General features: G+C 47.1%; 1 protein-coding gene across 3 annotated transcripts in view; it reads left to right on the top strand.

The window, feature by feature from the left end:
• LOC142571847 (fibrillin-1-like) overlaps positions 1-17,874 on the top strand; it is a 114,016-nt gene that overhangs the window by 56,387 nt on the left and 39,755 nt on the right. For all 3 annotated transcript variants that reach the window (XM_075680502.1, XM_075680501.1, XM_075680503.1), the window contains 15 exons: positions 109-234; positions 723-848; positions 1,815-1,940; positions 2,764-2,886; positions 4,500-4,625; positions 7,124-7,249; positions 7,597-7,719; positions 8,564-8,686; positions 9,273-9,398; positions 9,969-10,094; positions 10,291-10,413; positions 10,985-11,146; positions 13,307-13,375; positions 16,557-16,682; positions 17,258-17,383. In XM_075680502.1, the coding sequence (XP_075536617.1) occupies positions 109-234; positions 723-848; positions 1,815-1,940; positions 2,764-2,886; positions 4,500-4,625; positions 7,124-7,249; positions 7,597-7,719; positions 8,564-8,686; positions 9,273-9,398; positions 9,969-10,094; positions 10,291-10,413; positions 10,985-11,146; positions 13,307-13,375; positions 16,557-16,682; positions 17,258-17,383 (1,857 nt within the window). The remainder of the gene's footprint in view (positions 1-108; positions 235-722; positions 849-1,814; positions 1,941-2,763; positions 2,887-4,499; positions 4,626-7,123; positions 7,250-7,596; positions 7,720-8,563; positions 8,687-9,272; positions 9,399-9,968; positions 10,095-10,290; positions 10,414-10,984; positions 11,147-13,306; positions 13,376-16,556; positions 16,683-17,257; positions 17,384-17,874) is intronic.

Raw genomic sequence — 17,874 nt, 5'->3', positions numbered from 1 at the left:
CTCTGTCTCTTTTACACTTAACAGCGGAGGTCACAGTCCGTGCAGGTACTTGTCACTATTCTAGTTGTGTTTTTACATCACGCCTGCTCGTCTTTAACCTGCACTCAGATATCGACGAGTGCAGCATCACCCACGGTGTCTGTGGCAACGGCACGTGCAAGAACACGCCCGGGTCCTTTATCTGCGAGTGCCACGACGGCTTCGAGGACTTCATGAACATGCAAGACTGCCGCGGTGAGCACTTATTCTATTGAAAGGGAGCCTTGGTCCTAACAGTCAGCAACAAGGCGACCGATAGAAGCTCCTCGTAGCCTTAGCATTCTCCTATTTAGGTAGACGTGCTAGAAGGAGACGCAATAGCGAGTCTTCGAACCCCATTATAACTGCACCTGTAATAGCGATAGTTAAGAACGGAAGAATTTCTTCCACGACGGCAGCAATTAGTGCGACTAAGGGGCTGGACACCATGTCAATTTTGTCATCAAATTATGCGTTCGTTTCTCTTGGCTAATGCGCACACCAGTGGAGCGGTGCGTGTGTTGCGCTCGCCATGAACGATCTACTGGGACGGCACGGAAATTTGTCCACGCGCTTGCACGTACCTACGTTTACGATGGTCCGTACAGGATGTTTTAATCATTCGGATGCTAACCGTGCTGCAGCTGTCAGGTACTTAAGCTTGATTGACTTTGCGAGCGCTACTAATGCCGTTTTCACTGCAGACGTGGACGAGTGCTCGCGCAACCGAGGACTGTGCCGGGGAGGCACGTGCGTCAACACGCCGGGCTCCTTCCACTGCGTCTGTCCAGCCGGCCACGAGCTGACGCCGAACGGGAAGGCGTGCAAAGGTAGGGATCAAGCACAACTGCACGAAAAGGAAGCAGTGACGCCTTTGCTTCCGCTGAGAAACCCAGTACCGAATGCGGTATGGGTTCGAGCTCTTGCATTAAAATCAACTCCTCGTGTCACCAAGACGTGTTGTGAATCGCTTCCGTGTATAAAGCTCGGTGTGCATCTTTCGTCCATAACCTTCTGCCTGCCCACCTCGGCACGGTATCGTTAGCGCACTCGCCGTCGCCTTTGCTTAATGATTCGCGGGGCTCCACGTCCCAGAGGCGTGTAGTGAGACGGGCAATAGATGAAGTTAACCTATCCAGCTATCAATAAACGTTCTCTCCCTCTCTTTGAAAGGGCGAATGCCAGAGTACGTTGCTAAGGGATGCGCGACGGACGGAACACACAGAAAGAAAGGAAACAGGATTGCGCAAACATGCGAATCAGTTGACTTGAAAACGATGAAAGGCTTATATAGCGAACAAAGTTCTCCTCTCCTTGTGCTCCAGCTGTCGCGCAGTTAGCAGCGATTCGTGCCAACTCGCCCATTTGACCACTTTATCAATCTAACAGAATAATCTCAGCTGCATCGTACTGTTGCATAACTTCGTAACAAAGGTGTTTCCGAGTTAAGCCTCCACAGGACTACGACCGCCACGGCGAGTACTTCATCTCGTCATATTCACAGGATAGGAACACCATCGTTGCTGCTCTACCGTGACGCGCATCAAACTTTCATTTTCCTCCCTTGGAGCGTTAAATAGACGCCCATATGTAACCGCTGGAGACAGACATCTCTATCTTACATGTTTAACTCTCAACTCACTCGCCTGTGATTACGTGCGTTTGCCACTTTCTCGGTCAGGCGTCTCGCTTGACGACAACTTTGGTTCTCAGCAAGCACGCGGACATAACTTATGACGTCATGAAGGTTTCAATCCCCCTAATCGAGTTACCCTTGTCACCACGCACGAACCAAGACATCGATGAGTGCAGCAGGACGAGCGGAATCTGTTCCAACGGTGTCTGCGAGAATATGATGGGAGCCTACCAGTGCATCTGCAACCAGGGCTACAAGCAGAACACAATACAGTCGAGCTGCGAGGGTAAGTCCATCAGCCTCAAGAATACAATGCTCAGCATAAAGGTCCAATAATGTGCGTGATTGAACCACGAAGAACACTTTATTCGAAAAATAATCTTGGGACAGTACACCTTGATAATTATTTTCTTTCGAACCTACTCTTTTATTGTCATTCATCTCGCCGTGCGGCCGATCCTGACATTAGCGAGGTTGTGGCTTCGTGCGAGCCAATGGCGACGAACCAATATATATATTACACCTCCATATATATATATATATATATATATATATATATATATATATATATATATATATATATATATATATATATATATATATATATATATATATATAGAGAGAGAGAGAGAGAGAGAGAGAGAGAGAGAGAGAGATTTCCACTTGTTTGGTCCGTCACCATTGGCTCGCCTATGACACAAGGTGAGCAAGCTGAGAGCCCTGTTTTCACGCTAGGAGACAATGCTTTTTATCGTAAAACATTCATCGGGAAAACTGCGAAGGTGGTAAGCGCGGCTACTAGCTTACCAGCCGGCGCTTCCCTTTTTAGCTTACCGACAGCCTATAGTAACGTGACGCCATCTACTTAAACACGTAAATCGGAGACAAAGCCGAGTTAAAACCTCACCTTACGTTCATGCACCTCCGTTTGGAGAGGAGGGTGAACGCGTTCGACTTTTTATGGAGGTGTAATAAATGTTACCCAGATTTACTTAAGATTCGCCCGATTTCTGCTTACATAAACGCAAATACGCAGGAGCATGTTTACATATTATAAATTATTTTCTTCCTATTCCCCTCCCCCTTTCTTTTTGCGGCGTTTCTTGCAGATATCGACGAGTGCGCAATAAACAGGGGTAACTGCAAGTCTCAGTGCACCAACACGCCGGGCAGCTACTTCTGCTCCTGCCATCCAGGATACGAACTGTCGCCAGACGGCGTCAGCTGTGTCGGTCAGTATACAATTGTTTATCCTTAGGCGTCTTGTTGGTTAGCAAGGTTTAAGAAGCACTGCATTAGTGACTACTTTCATTCCTTCTTTATTCGTCAAGAAGGTAGCAAAGCGTTGTCGGACCAAAAAGCAAATTTAAAGAGTCACATTTTGAGTGTCATGACTGATGCTGTTTTGTTGTGTTCTCACCTCGAAGTCGTTCTAGAGAAAACGCATATTCATATAGACGTGTTAATCCAAACTTCGTGCTAAAGGGACTATTTTCTCCGTTACCGCACCTGTCGTCTCATCCGCAAGATGACCTGCTTTGTTGAAAAGCGCATATATGACTCAATTAATAAAGAGGAAATCAGACGTACACCCATTCGTAGCAATTGCTACAAAGGAAACCCATAGGGGTTACTCGAAAGAAAAGCCTCGTAGTTGAAGAAAAATTCGTCCTGGTCCGGGACTCGAACGCGGGACTACCGCCTTTTCGGTGCAGCCGCTCTACCATCTGAGCTAACCAGGCGGCTAGCAGATGGTATCGCGAACTCGAATTTGTCAAAAACTCGAAGTAAAGACAAATATTTGACGTAGTAGTTCTGCGAATAGTTCCACCTTGCGGGTTTCCGCAGAACTATTGCGTCATATATGACTCAAATGTTAAAGGCAACCGTACACGTTGTCACAGTTGATTCCTGCAATAAATGAGTGGTATATATATATATATTATGTCATGTCCAACAGATACCGGTATCTTTGAAAAGAGCAGTGTACAATCATTGCATTTTATCGGCCCTGACATATGGGGCACAGAAATTTAGACGTTAACAAAGAAACTTGAGGAGAAGCTAGGAACCACGCAAGGAGCGATGTAGCAAAAGAAATGTTAGATGTAACGTTAAGAGGAGACAGAAAGGTAGCAGTGTAGATTAAACAGCAAATAACAGTAGCCGATATCCTGGTTAGCATCGAGAGGGGAAAATCGGTGTTGGGTAGGCCATGTAATGCATAGAGCAGATAACCAGTAGTCTATTATATATAGTTAGAGAATGAGTTGCAAGGGAAGGGAAGCGCAGTCGAGGACGGCAGAGAATTAGGCGGTGTGACGAAGTTAGGAAACGCGTGAGATGGAAACAGCTGGCGCAAGACAGGGGTAATTGAGTATCGCTGGAAGGGGCCTTCATCCTGCAGTGAAGTTAAAGATGATGATGATGATGACGACGATGACGACGACGACGACGACGCAGATGATGATGATTGTGATGTAGTCTCAAGCATTCGCTGGGTACCACTATTTAGTAGCCCCAGACAGAAACAATCTGTAAGTTTCCATCTAGTGGACTGTACATTTCGGCTGCTGCTGGAGTGCTGATTAGCTGGACTGGCGTGCCACTGAGAAGGAGGCAGGCGCCCCCAACCAGTTTTCTTCTCCCTGATACAGCTACAGTCAATCAACCGCGGCCGATTCACAGGTGTGAGGCAACCGTGAGGTCGGACATAACATTATTGAAGGCGACTAGCCAATAGGAAAGAACACATACAAACCAACAACTGTAAATTCGGCGCTTCAACTGAATGGCTCGATCACTCGCTAACCTACATCCAATTTTCTCCCCCCTCTTTCTGCAGACGTCGACGAGTGCGCGCGTGGTCTGGACTCGTGCGGCGGCGGAAAGTGTCGCAACACACTGGGCGGCTACACCTGCACCTGCACAGACGGGCTTCTCACAGAGCCCGACGGCAGGGGATGCGTAGGTGAGAGAAAGCACTTGGCCACACGCTCACGCGCGCATGTGCGTGGGCAGTATTCAAGAACACGGAAAACTAAATGTGGTCGCATGAACCGCAAAGCAGCTGATGTATACGTAAGGACTGATATAAAAGAACAACACTTCTGTTAGTCGTGACAGCGGACGCATCGGCCAGTGACGAGCAGTTTTGAAAAAAAGTTTCCCGAATCCGGACCCCGGAACCATTATTTTGTAACTGTTCTTTTCATTTACGGTTGGTTTTGTTAAACATTGGATCGTGCGAAGTCACGCCTCTGCTATTGTCGGTGTCGACCGCATAGCGGGATGGATGGTAACAAATTAGGTGTACCAGAGGAAAACAGTTCTTACAAGATAAAGAGACAGAGAAAGAGGAAAAGCAGAGAGGTTAACCAGAGGGGAAGATCCAGTTTGCTATCCTACACTGGGGAGAGAGAGGAGAGGGAGGTAAAGTAACAGGAAAGTAGAGAGAGAGAGAGAGAGAGAGCACAGACACACCATGGCAGTCGTTCACTGCCACCGCATATTATCACCGCACAGCACAGCAGCACTTGTGGCACTATAAACATCAGTTCAGGCTACAGCCGCCTGTCCTAGTGTGTTGTCCTTAAAAACTGCAACAGTGCCTTCTTCGCCGCGATGGCTTGTGATGTGGGCATTCTATTTGAATTAGGAAGGAATTCTATTTCCCCTGTTAAAGGTCTCTGGTCAAAACGCGCTATCGCCATTGCAAGCGATCGTCTATGTAAACTGTAGCGAGGGCAGTCACAGAGAAGGTGTTGAAGAGTCTCCTCGCTGCCACAAACATGCGATTTCCATGCGATTCGGAAAGCAAAAGACTACGTAAAGGCCCCTCCTAGCCATATTCGTCAAAGCAGGGTAGCTTCGCGTCGGCAAAGCCCAGCTGGGATGCGAAGACGAAGAGAAGAGTCTAGGTGGTGCAGCCGGTTCCTTTGAAAACTTCGTCTGTTCCACATGGTGAACGTGGTGTCCCGGGTGAGCTTTCCGAAGCTTTGCAGCGGCATTTGCCCTTGATGGCGGTATCGACGCCTCTTTGTCGCCTTGAAGAGCCAACTAAGCAGCGTTATAAGCGTATTCGTTACCTATGACACCGCAGTGACTTGGAAGCCACTGAAATGTCACGTGGTGTCCTTTCTTAGTCAATCTATGGATCAGTTGTCTAATCTCGAATACCAGTTGTTCGTGTCTTCCGCTCCGTAGGACTGATAGCAAAGATTCCAGTGACCATCTTCGAGGTTTCTCTTGGCTGACGAGACGAAGTGCAGCGCGAAGAGCTGCAAGTTCCGCAGCCGTCGATGTCGTTGTGTGACACGTCTTGAAACTTATGGTGACGGTGACTCTCGCTGGGCAAACAACGGCTCCAGAGAAACAATGGAGAGTTGCAGAACCATCAGTATAAATATGTATGTGGTCGGCGTACCTCTCGTGTAAAAGAATCAGAGTTGGTTTTTTGAGAGCAGGTGATGAGGGCTCAGATTTTTTTTCTGATTCCTGGTACGGTGAGGTGCACTGAAGGTCGAGCCAAACACCATGGAAGAATCGATGGCTGAGTTGCGGGGGTGAAGCCTTATGGAAGGCGGATGTAATAATCCGAAATCGTAACACAAAATGATGCATGCGGTCTTTCTGGCGGTAGCGTTGCAAGATCATGGGAGCGGACCCCGGCAAAGTGCCTGATGTGCTCTCTCAGCACTTCCACCACTATGCGTGCTTGTATTGGTTGGTCCCGCGCGATTCCAATAGTAGCCGCTGCTGGTGCGCATTTTGGCAAACCAGGACAAACTCTGAGAGCCCGAGCTTGAATAGCCTGCAGAGCACAAAGATTTGTCCTGCGAGTGTTGGTCAGTACGGGCAAACTGTATCTCAAGAAGCCCGGAAAAAGGGCCCTGTACAATTCCAACATAATTCTTACAACATACAAGCCCCGGTTCAACACTGCAATAAGTGCCGCGATATGAAATGTAACTAGGTTTGGTTGCGTGGACGACTACTTGTCGAAGTACACAGTGGAACAAACGGTGGGGTTGGTAATACCATTAACAGGCGTGGACATTCATACGACCCTTGTTCTCCTAGTAAACAACGTAGGTATGTCAATTAAATCAATCTTGTGGAAAAGCCAGCGACTAAAGTTACTGAAATTTCCAGCATCGTTCAATAAACCGATAGAATCCAGAACAATACGCTGCCATTTAAGAGAAACTAACTTAGAAACTAATACGCGGAGCTTATGAATGCTGTGAAACTGTTCGCCTCTATATAATGCTTTCGAAGCTCACGACTTTGTGCGATTGCAAGGGAAAACACTTATGCGCAGTGTGCATCAGCCTCAGAGGATCAAAAATACGGTAAACGCTAAAGAGACCAACATCTCGAGACGGTGCTTTTACTTCGTTATATTGGCACATAGCTAAGTGTGTTCTGTGAAATACAGCAGCGTCTTCTCATTTTGCTTCCCTGAAGATTACGATGAATGCGAGAGGAACCCACATCTGTGCAAGTACGGAAGATGCGAGAACACGGTCGGATCGTACGTCTGTCGCTGTCAGCCGGGATACTCCGTCAAGAAGGGAGACACCCACTGCACCGGTGAGCCCAACTCCCCAGTCTTTTTGCAAGGTGAAGGGGCTGTTTCGTAATGCTTACATGATAACGGATTAGCAACTAAAGAGAAGAATTGCCTGAGCAACCAGAGGAATAACATGAGGGATGCAGTCTCTTTTCACCGCAGTAGGATAGCGTTAATATGATAGTTTTGTGGGCATGGGGGCGTTATTTCACTGTCTTAAGAATCTAATCAAAGAGATGTATCCTTCAACTAGGGTTACGGCAATTTTTTTTCTTTTCCTGCGTGTTTGTTGCCTTAAGTAACCATAAGTCTAGCTGGTAGCTTGCGGCTTTTAACGAGTCACTTATTTTCTCTTTTTTTTTTCTAGACGATAACGAGTGCACCAACGGCGAGAATGACTGCAGCGAGTTTGCGGAGTGCATGAACACGGACGGCTCGTTTCAGTGCGCCTGCCGCGACGGTTTCCATGGGGACGGGACCACGTGCAAAGGTGATATACCCGATCCAGCGCGTGAGCGTAGTACCACTTCCAGCTACTCCTGCCACCTAGTATCGTATATTCGCTCGCTTCTTTACCCCTTTTTCCTTATATTCCCTTATTTTTCTCAACTGTATTTATCGCATTGCTGTTGCCGGGAGTGTCCTTGTGGCTAATTTGCACTCATAACGGTCAAGCCACGGCAACTGAGCCCCAACTTCCTCTGTCAGGGCGTTGCTTGAGCGTTCTTGGGCTTATTGTTCGTTACTGCGTTACGCTTTGTGTGGGTCCGAGCGGCGCCCTGCCGACGTGATCAACAACATCGGCCGTTCGTGAGCGGTGGATTATCGATGAGGAATTTATTCGTGTGGAAAGTGTAGGTACGTTGTGCCAGCCCAGCATCCCAGCCCGTATTGACAAGAAGCTATTACGCTATAATTGATGGTTAACTAATATTACAGTCAATCCTGACGCTGGACATATTAATACCGAAGGCGACCGGCCAGTGGCAAAGAACACTTACGAACGAAAAGCTTTGTGGAAAATGCCCTCGGTCCATACCTAGCGTCCTGATGATAATTCAACATCCAGTATCTAGGAGAAGAAAGGGGAAGGAGCGGTCACGTGACAGATTGTGCGGCGCGGCAGCGCTAAAAGGGCGCGCGTATGCGCAAACACGCGCGGCTGTCATCCACCCGCAGCACTACAGTCGCATAGTACACCTACGAACTCAAATAACTTTCCTTTTTGAGCTGGGCTTTTTACTTTACTTAGTCTCCGCTGGCTTGATTAGAAGTGGCCAGTGTCATAGACACTCTCGGTCCGCATGACGCCTCTTTCTCGTCCTCTTATACAGACGTGAACGAATGCATTCGGGAGAATGGGGGTTGCGACACGGACGCCACCTGCATCAACACTGACGGCTCCTTCAAGTGCGTATGCGACAGCGGGTTCACCGGCAACGGTTTCCAATGCGAGGGTGAGCTCTCCCAACATTTTATTTCACCGAAGACGATGCACTGACGTTCTAGGAGAAAAGGTGTACCGGTTGAAGAATACTCCGCGTGATTGAAACAGGGTCCGTGCCAGGCGCCGTGAGGCAATTGTCTCGTGTCAACTTTGCACCTGCAGCGGTTGACACGGCCACATTTTCTCAATTTATTTTCACAGTTATGCGTGTTACATATGCCCATACAAGGTTACCATTGAGGCACAGCTAAGTGCTGGCTTAGGCAAGAGCGTAGGCATCGTGCAGCTAGGTCAGGGAATTAATTCGCAGGTCTTCGTTATGAACTGTGAGTAGTTGTCAACTGAAAGTCAGCAATGCGAAGGGCTTCTCTCTTCCTGTGCTTCATCTGTGCTATTCTCACCGTAAAGGCGTACACCACCGCGTTATCCTAATGTCGCGCAAGACGAGGCTCCGTGTCCAGACACAACTGCGTGTCGCGAAAGCCGCACGGTCCCTCCTCTCTTAAAAAAAAAAAAAAGAAAAGAATCATCGAACGTGTTCACTTCACTAGGTGTCTGTCGACACTCTGCTGAAATCAAGCCCCTATATTTCCCAGACATTGATGAGTGCAGCACCATCTCGTCGCTGTGCGAGGACGGCCAGTGCATCAACCACGCGGGCGGCTACCGCTGCGAGTGCGCCATGGGATTTGCGCCTCAGGACAACGAAAGAGCGTGCGTCGGTGAGTGAGGCCCTTTTTCGACATTTGTTCGGCACAACGACCAAGTAAAAGGTCAACGCGTAGATGTTCATAGTGCTGCAAGTGCTACTGTGCTGTGTGGTGACAGTATGGGGCGACAGTGACCCACTGGCATTGTATGTCTGTGCTCCTTTCTTTCTTGATCTCTACTTTGTTATCACTTTACCTCCCCCTCCCCTCTTTCCCCCAGCGTAGGGTAGCAAACCGGATCTTCCCCTCTGGTTACCCTCCCTGCCTTTGCCCTTTCCTCTGTCGGTCTCTCTCTCTCTCTCTCTCTCTTTTCATAACGCGTTTTTGTAACTAGTTTTAACAAAGTCTGGCCTGCTCTTTGTTAGCTGTAACATTCCCTAGGAGTTCAACTGCGACCGCTATTTGGGAGCTAAATGGTTCGATTGATGCGAAGTTTGTACGCTCGTGTCCGCACACTTTACGCTTCTTATCTTGACAAGAAGCAGTAGCTTTCGGCTCGTTTTGCTAGCTGGCTCGTTTAAATAGTCTCTGCAAAGGAGGTACCAACCGTTCTTTCGACTTTGTTTTCTCCCTTTCCTCCAGACATCGACGAGTGTACAGTATTCGACAACATCTGCGTCTTCGGCCGGTGCGAGAACGTTTTCGGTATGTTCCGCTGCATCTGCCACCCTGGCTACCAGCTGGACTCGACTGGCGGTAACTGCACGGGTGAGCCCATCTTAGACCCTTAATTCCTGTTTGCCGAATATTGAAGCAAAAACTGAATAAAGTGTTCATAATAAACGGAAATACTGAAATATATCCAAGAGTGGTCGAAGCAACAATTGTGCTGCGAGCACTCCTAATCTAGAAGCCGTAATGCAGACGCCAGCCTTTTGTCGCTTCTCTTCCTTTCTTCCTTCAGACATTGATGAGTGTACCAGCCCGGAATCCTGCTTGCACGGCCGATGCGTCAACACGGCGGGCTCCTACGTCTGTCAGTGCCCGCCGAACTACAGCCTCACGCCGACCAAGACAGGTTGCGTAGGTTGGTGTCACTTGGTACTCGCATTTTTCTTTCCTTCGAAACTGCTCGTCTTTAGTGAGGTATAAGGCACGATATCAAACGCCATCATCAAATGGTGCATCGGTGCGCTGAGTAGAGCCAGGATGCTTTCTCGCGTGTTCTGGCAGAAAATCTCGTGGCTTTCCTGCAACAATATATTAAACATGTTGAGAAACTCTGGCGGGCGCAAACGGAGTACATTAGCAAAACCAATTATTTTATTTATTTATTTATTTATTTATTTATTTATTTATTTATTTATTTATTTATTTATTGATACTGTCAGCCCATGACGGGCTATTACAGGAGTGGATGTAACATGCATAAACAGAGAAGTGCATTAGTGCGATTGAACAATGCACCAAAAAAAAAGAAAAAAAATGAGGTAGCACTGCTGATATGAAACACATTAACAATATAATTACCACCACATACCACCGATACCACTACATTTAGTGTGATTGGGTGGCTCGATGGTGGGCTCTCTTGCGGCCACCAGCATGGACGAATGGTAGACCCGCGCTGTCGTTCGCGCCTTCTCCTTTCGTTGCAGACACCCGGCAGGAGCTGTGCTACCGCAAGGTCCAGGGCAACTTCCACGGCCGCGGAATCTGCTCGTCGCCCATGGAAGAGCCCATGTCTCGCGCCACGTGCTGCTGCACCGTCGGAGCAGCCTGGGGACGCTCGTGCGACATCTGCCCGCCTGCAAACTCCAGTGCGTATATGTCTAGGCTAAGATGGCCTTAGCCCATCCCTGTGCAGCTCTTCTCAGCTGGCTGATGTAATACGGCTTCCAATGGGAACAACGTGTCACTTCGCCAAGGTTGAGGACTGGACTTGGTGGTATGGCATATTAGACGTTCGATTGCGCAACATTTGGACGACACACACAGAAGAGAAACGCACACCCCAGAGCGCTACTTGCAACTATCGTTTTATTCCCTTGTCAATGGAATAAATACTGGAAGCTAGCCGGGTGGTGGTGGGGGGGGGGGGGGGGAGGGGGATAACAACAAAAACAAAAAGATTTTTACAAACATGGCCATCCACCAATGCCGAGCCAGCTTTGTCATGTGCTCATTTTCGACATCGCAAAAAAGGAACCACGATACAAAATTCCAGATTAGCGCATGAGGAAATCTATTTCCTTTGCACTAAGGGAGACTGACGGCATGCTCACGCACATACTTCCCAAACGTGCAATCTCAGCGGCTTCGATTATTTCTCGCGTCATTTGGCAGCGATCTTTGCTCACAATTTTGCATTTCTTAAAAGATGGCCGACATCCGCAATTTCTACAATGTATCCCAAGGTGGCCGGCGACTGCTTTTGAAACGCTATAGTCATGCTCCTTGTGGTTCTTTTTTTTTTTGCGATGTCAGAAATGATCACATGACAAAGCTGGCTTGGCATTGGTGGATGGCCATGTTTGTAAAAATATTTTTTTTGTTGTTGTTACCCTCCCCCTCCCTACGAGTATCATCCAGTATTTGTTCCAATGACAAGGGGAATAAAACGATAGTTGCAAGTAGCGCTCTGTGGTATGTTTTTCTCTTCTGTGTGTGTCGCCCAAATGTTGCGCAATCGAGCCTATAAAGTGTCACATCGACTGTATGAGAGAGAGGGAGAGAGAGACAGAGAGAGAAAAGAATGCACAGAAAAGCAGGAAGGCTAACGAGAGGTACTTCTGGCTGGCTACCCTGCAAGGTAGTAGAGGATAGAAAGAGAAGAGAACAAAAGGTAAAGCACGTAAATCATACAGCGTTCTTAATTCCTATATGTAGGACCGTATAGACCTTCATGAACTTGAGAAGATTACCAGTAGAAAACGTCGGCGCATGTTCAGTATCTAGACGCACCGAATACTCGCGGTTGACTTGTGCTGTCTATATCTTGTGGGCGCCAGCGAAACGACCTTCGCTCAACATCGTGACCTTCCACTTTACCCAAACTGTCGCCGAGAGACGTCGCATCAGGCGTGGAAACACAGAAGGAACAGCAGTTTTTAGAGCAAAAATACTTTCAAGATTCGATGGCTTTTCGGTTCGTACCACAAATTTTAAGCACAGAATAAATGCAGCAGATAGGTAACAAGCAGAGGGTGATTTCTCTAGCCACAGCCTCGTTTCAAATGGGATGCTCGCAAAGTTTATGTAACGATCGCGCAGGACAGTTATATAGCGAGTGCGGAAAGGATAGCGTGGGTGCTAACGGAGACGTTACAGTGACATTCGATCCAACGCGCATTTGTTCCATAACTGAGTGAAGACAAAAGTGTCTTCACAACTTGGGCAACAAAAATATTTGTCGAGTGGCAAAGTTCCAGGTGGATAGATAAAAGAAAGCGTACGCCTAGCTTCATGAAGAGGAGTATGCCGTATATCTCATGCATATCAAATATTCATCGTATACGCTTTAATAATTCCTGAGGCCAGAAGCATTACAACACAATGACTGTTGTTTCACAAGAGTACCCAACACCTCCGTATAGACAACATTGATAGCAAAAGTAGCGCAGGATGACTCCTTTCACGTTATACGTAAGCGTAGCCAATAAACAAAACATAATTATGTCATGATTTTCATTTTTTAGACAGCGTGATGGGCGGAGAAGTAAGAATCTCAGTTCATGCATCCTCTTTGCTCGGGTGCGTCATGTTCACCAGAAAGCGGTGCCTGAAACTTCTGTTGGTCCTGTAAATTTCTTGAATATCAAATTGTAACGTAAGATATGGCAAATGGTTTCGTTCATACAAAGTGCGAGTTCATCAGGCCCGCGTGGAAGGAAAAAATAAACACACATCCACCACTATTGCACATAAGGCACACAACGTGAACATAAATGTGCTTTCCTCTTCTCCGTCACCACTTCCAGCGGCCTACAAGGAACTGTGTCCCGGTGGCCCAGGCTTCCGACCAAACCAGATCACCGTTTCTCTTGAAGGTACGTAATTCCAACGCAATGGCTCGACTAAAACGATGAGTCTGATCAGGCTGGCAAAATACACTGCCGCAACAGTTCCGCCATACCTGCAGTTTCAACGGAAGCTCGAGCTTTAGCTTGAGAATCCCGGTTCTCAATTCTTGATTAGTAATAATATATATGTACGCGTATGCATGTGCCATAATATACTGAAAAGAAAAGACCGAATGGGAGGATTAAGAACCAGACCGGATGCAGGCACTTACTTGTCCTCGGCCCTTTTTTTTTTCTTTTTTTTTCTGTTCGAATAGAAAGTGCCCATTTTTATTATTAGCAGCTTAATATTCATAATGGTTAATCCGTCGATGTTCCTCTTCCAACCTATTCCTATTCCTGCGCCTTCTTGACATTTCATGATGGTGTAATATACCTATCATTCAGCGTTAAGAGACAACAACAAACAATAAAGCAAGTGATCTACTCTAGTAATTGTCACGACATTATACGCATTATAAGCTTACCACTATCTTTGAAAAAAAAGAATTACAATCATTGCATTCTACCAGCACTTGCATCATTGTCACCATCGTCATCACTACCAACAGCCCATTTTTGTGCCTACTTCAGGACGAAGGCCTCTCCCAGCGATGTTGAGCTACCCCTGTCCTGCGCTAGGTGATACCAAGTTACACCTGCAAGTCCCCTCATTACATCACACCCCTTTATTTCCTGCCGTTCTCCACTGCGCTTGTATAACACGCTAATAGACCACCGGTTGTCTGCCCTACGCATCACATGGCTTGCACAGCTCCGTATTTTTTTTTTCTCGTAATGTCAAATACATTCCATTTCAGAGATTGGTTGCAACGTTGTGGAAGCTACGCAACAAGTTCGGTCACGCAAATGTATCACTCCGCGCATTCCGTCAATGATTCGCTGCCGCGCCAACGGCGTTCGCTGGCGCAAGCATGCACGTAAGGCTGCCGCGACGGGCTGCAAATAATTAAAAAAAACGAAAAGGGGAACAACGGGAAGCAAAATGATGTAAAGCGACGCATAAGCATCCGCGTACCACAGTTTTCTTTTTTTTTAGCATGATTGTATTTTTTTTTTTCATTCAAAGCTGAGTTTATATAAAGAACAGCGTAGCGCAATTGTGGTAAAAAAAAAGCATCGAACTATTTTTAAGTGTGAACGCAACCACTGCAAAAGAAAGCCTCTCCAGCCTCCACAGCGTTGCACATCGCGTTTGAAACGGAGTATATGGAATATTAGCTGTCCGCGCTGGCTCTCTGATCCACCAACGCTCTCTTCCAGTCTCTTAAAGTTACGCCTAACATCTTTTGTTCCATCATTCTTTGCGCGTTCCTTAAGTTGTTTTCGAGATTCTTTGTTAACCTCCAAGCTTCTGCCTCATATGCTAGTACCGATATAATGCAATGATTGTAAACTTTTCAACGACAGCGGTAAGCTCCTCGTCATGATTTGGCAATGCCTGACGTGTGCGCTCCAATACATTTTCTTTTTTTTTTTGTTCTTAAAATTTTCTTCTCATGATAAGGGTCCCCCGTGAGTAACTGATCTAGCTAAATAAATGCACTCCTGCACAGATTCTAGAGGCTGACTGCCGATCATGATTCCCTGTTCTTCTGCCAGACTACTAACCATTACCTTTGTCTTCTGCATAATAAACTTCAATCCTATTTATACACTTTTTTCGGTTAAAGCTCTCAATCACTTGTAACAATTCGTCCCCAGCGTTGCTGAACAGGACAACATCATCTGCAAACCATAGGATGCTGACATATTCGTCCTTGATCCTCACTGCAGTGAAAGATAAGCAGAGTAATGCAATCGGCAATTTCGATGATATAGTGGAGTCAGCGGAGGATTTCAGTATTGACCTGTACAGTACCCAGAATCACCACGCAACCTTGATTGAAATTATTGACGAACAGGATGCAGAAGCTCCATGTATAACTAGTGATGAGGTTAGAAGGGCTTTGCAAGACGTGTCTCATCGAAAAGCGGCAGAAAAAGATCGAATAACAGTCGATTTTATCAAAGATGGAGGAATCCTGCAACATTTTATACCCAGTGCCTAACGACTTCAAGTGTACCAGAGAGTTGGATGAATGGCAAGATTATACTAATGCATTAGAAAGAAGACATTAAATTGAATAATTATAGACTCATTAGCTTGCTTTGAGCATTGTATAAAATATTCACTGCGATAATTGCCAGTAGAATCAAAGCAACACTTGACTTCAATCAACCGAAAGAACAGGCTGGCTTGTGGAAGGGGTATATTTATGCCATCAATCAGGTAACTCAGAAATCTGTGCAGTACAACCAACCTCACTATATGACTTTCATAGATTAAGATAGGGCAGTTGATTCAGTAGACATGCCAGCAGTCATGGAGGCATTGAGTAATCAAGGAGTACAGGAGGCATACGTGAATGTCTTAGCAAAATATCTATAAGGAATCTATGGTTATCTAAATTCTCCACGAGAGAAGCGGAAAAAAGATGGCTTAAGTAAGGCGTCAGGCAAGGGGAGACAATCTATCCAACGCTATTCACTGCACGCATAGAAGGAATATTCAAGCTGTTAAACTGGGAAGGATTACGTACTTACGTATGGGGCAGAAACATAAAAGTTAGTCAAGAAGCTTCAAAAGATAAGGACTGGGGAACTAGCAATAGAACGAAAAATGATAGGCATTACGTTAAAAGACGGGAAGACAGCGGTGTGGATTATAGAAAAGAAGGGTAGCCAATATTCTAGTTGAGAATAGAGGAAGAAGCGTAGCAGAGCAAGTCATCATGGTGTCTATAAGAGTAATAAATGGGTGCTAAGGAAAGCGCAGACGAGGACGGCAGAGAACGAGGTGTGGTCATGAAATCAGAAAATTTGCAGCTATAGGATGGGTGTCAGATGGTGCAGGACAAGGGTGACTGGAGATCGGCGGGAAAGGCCTTCGTCCTGCAGTTGGCATAACATAGGCTGATGATGGCGATGAAGAAGCAAATAACGAGAGAGAGAGAGAGAGAACATTTATTTGGACCATGGAGGTCGTTGCTCTTGAGGTCGAGTGGAATAAAGAAATATTTCCTTTCATAACAATATGGCAGAGCCCACGGAACTGTAACAGGCTTCGATTCTGTACTTTTTCTGCCGCGCCTGTCGGCGAACGCAGATGTGGACGAGTGCGAGGAGCTGGTGGACGTGTGCCACGACGGCCGCTGCTCCAACACGTTCGGAAGCTTTCACTGCGTTTGCCCCGACGGGTACGCCCTGGACGACACGCACAGGAACTGCGTCGGTGAGTCGCTGCCTTCGTCGGAGATTGTGCGCGCCCTGATAGCGAACGTCACAAATCTGCCCATGGTGCCCAGAAAAAGAAAAAAACTGCCCTCCGATGTAATGAGACATGGGGCTGAACGGTGCGTCATGCGAACGTGAAAATGCTGTAAAATGTGGCCCCGACGGAAGATGTGAGCTCAAGTTAGCTCAGCTAATAGAGTGGCTGCCCATTTGGCAAGCTGTCATGGGTCCCTGTTCACTGGCATGAACAAATAATATTCCAGACTGCAGCCGTATAAGCATGATTTTATGTCTACGGGTTCCCTCAGCTTGTTGTTTATTGCAATTGCAGCAGAATAGAATGTACCTTCTATAAAGCCGTTCCAACGGACATACAGGTCCTTAAACTCAAGGCGTGAAACCTGCCATTACATTTCAAACTACAGCGACCGTTTGTGAAGTGTGACAGACGTGTCACAGATAGATAGACAATGATAGACGAAGATAGACGGTACTTCGCGCTTATGAATGCTAGTGTTGTTGCTTAATTGATGACCTCAACTTCTGCGCACTGCCACTTCCTCTGTTGCCCAGACGTGGACGAGTGCAGGCTGTACCCGAACGCTTGTGGCCCGGGCACCTGCCACAACAGCGACGGAAGCTACGCGTGCTACTGTCCTCCCGGCTACGTAGTCGTTCCTGGAGGCAAATCCTGTGTGGGTAAGATTCAATCGCTCCAGCCCGCTATGACCTCAACTGATCAGTACCGTTCGCGTATTTGTGCGCACACAAACTAATTCCGTAAACTTTCGTGGAACAACTCACGAATGTTGTATGGTCCTTTCTGTCCCTTGAGATCTCTCGTGACCTTTTAGTGCATTCCACAGGCTGTGGTCTCGCACGCGGCCGGACTGGTGGTAGCAGCGTTCACGGCCTTTCAAGCTCCGTCAGCAGCATGAGAATTTGCAATCTGCAACTCCTCAGTGTACACCCAATAGCGACGCCGCGTCAAACGACCGCGAAATTTGGGTGTCCTAATTTGTACGCGAATTCGTTTCAAGCAGCTTCTGCAGTGCATCGGTCGCTATGCAATATCCGCGACGCCACGCACTCACACCCGCTAATCAACGCGTGGTAACAGACTCATCCGCAGGTCCCTGTGCGCGCACCACAGTGCTTGCGCAGCAATGGTTAAGCGGCTTATCGCGCAG

This window comes from Dermacentor variabilis, chromosome 2 (genome assembly GCF_050947875.1).
Source record: "Dermacentor variabilis isolate Ectoservices chromosome 2, ASM5094787v1, whole genome shotgun sequence".
Classification (NCBI taxonomy): domain Eukaryota; kingdom Metazoa; phylum Arthropoda; class Arachnida; order Ixodida; family Ixodidae; genus Dermacentor; species Dermacentor variabilis.
The sequence above is the reverse complement of the archived record's forward strand: the minus strand, read 5'-3'. Positions and strand labels throughout refer to the sequence as shown.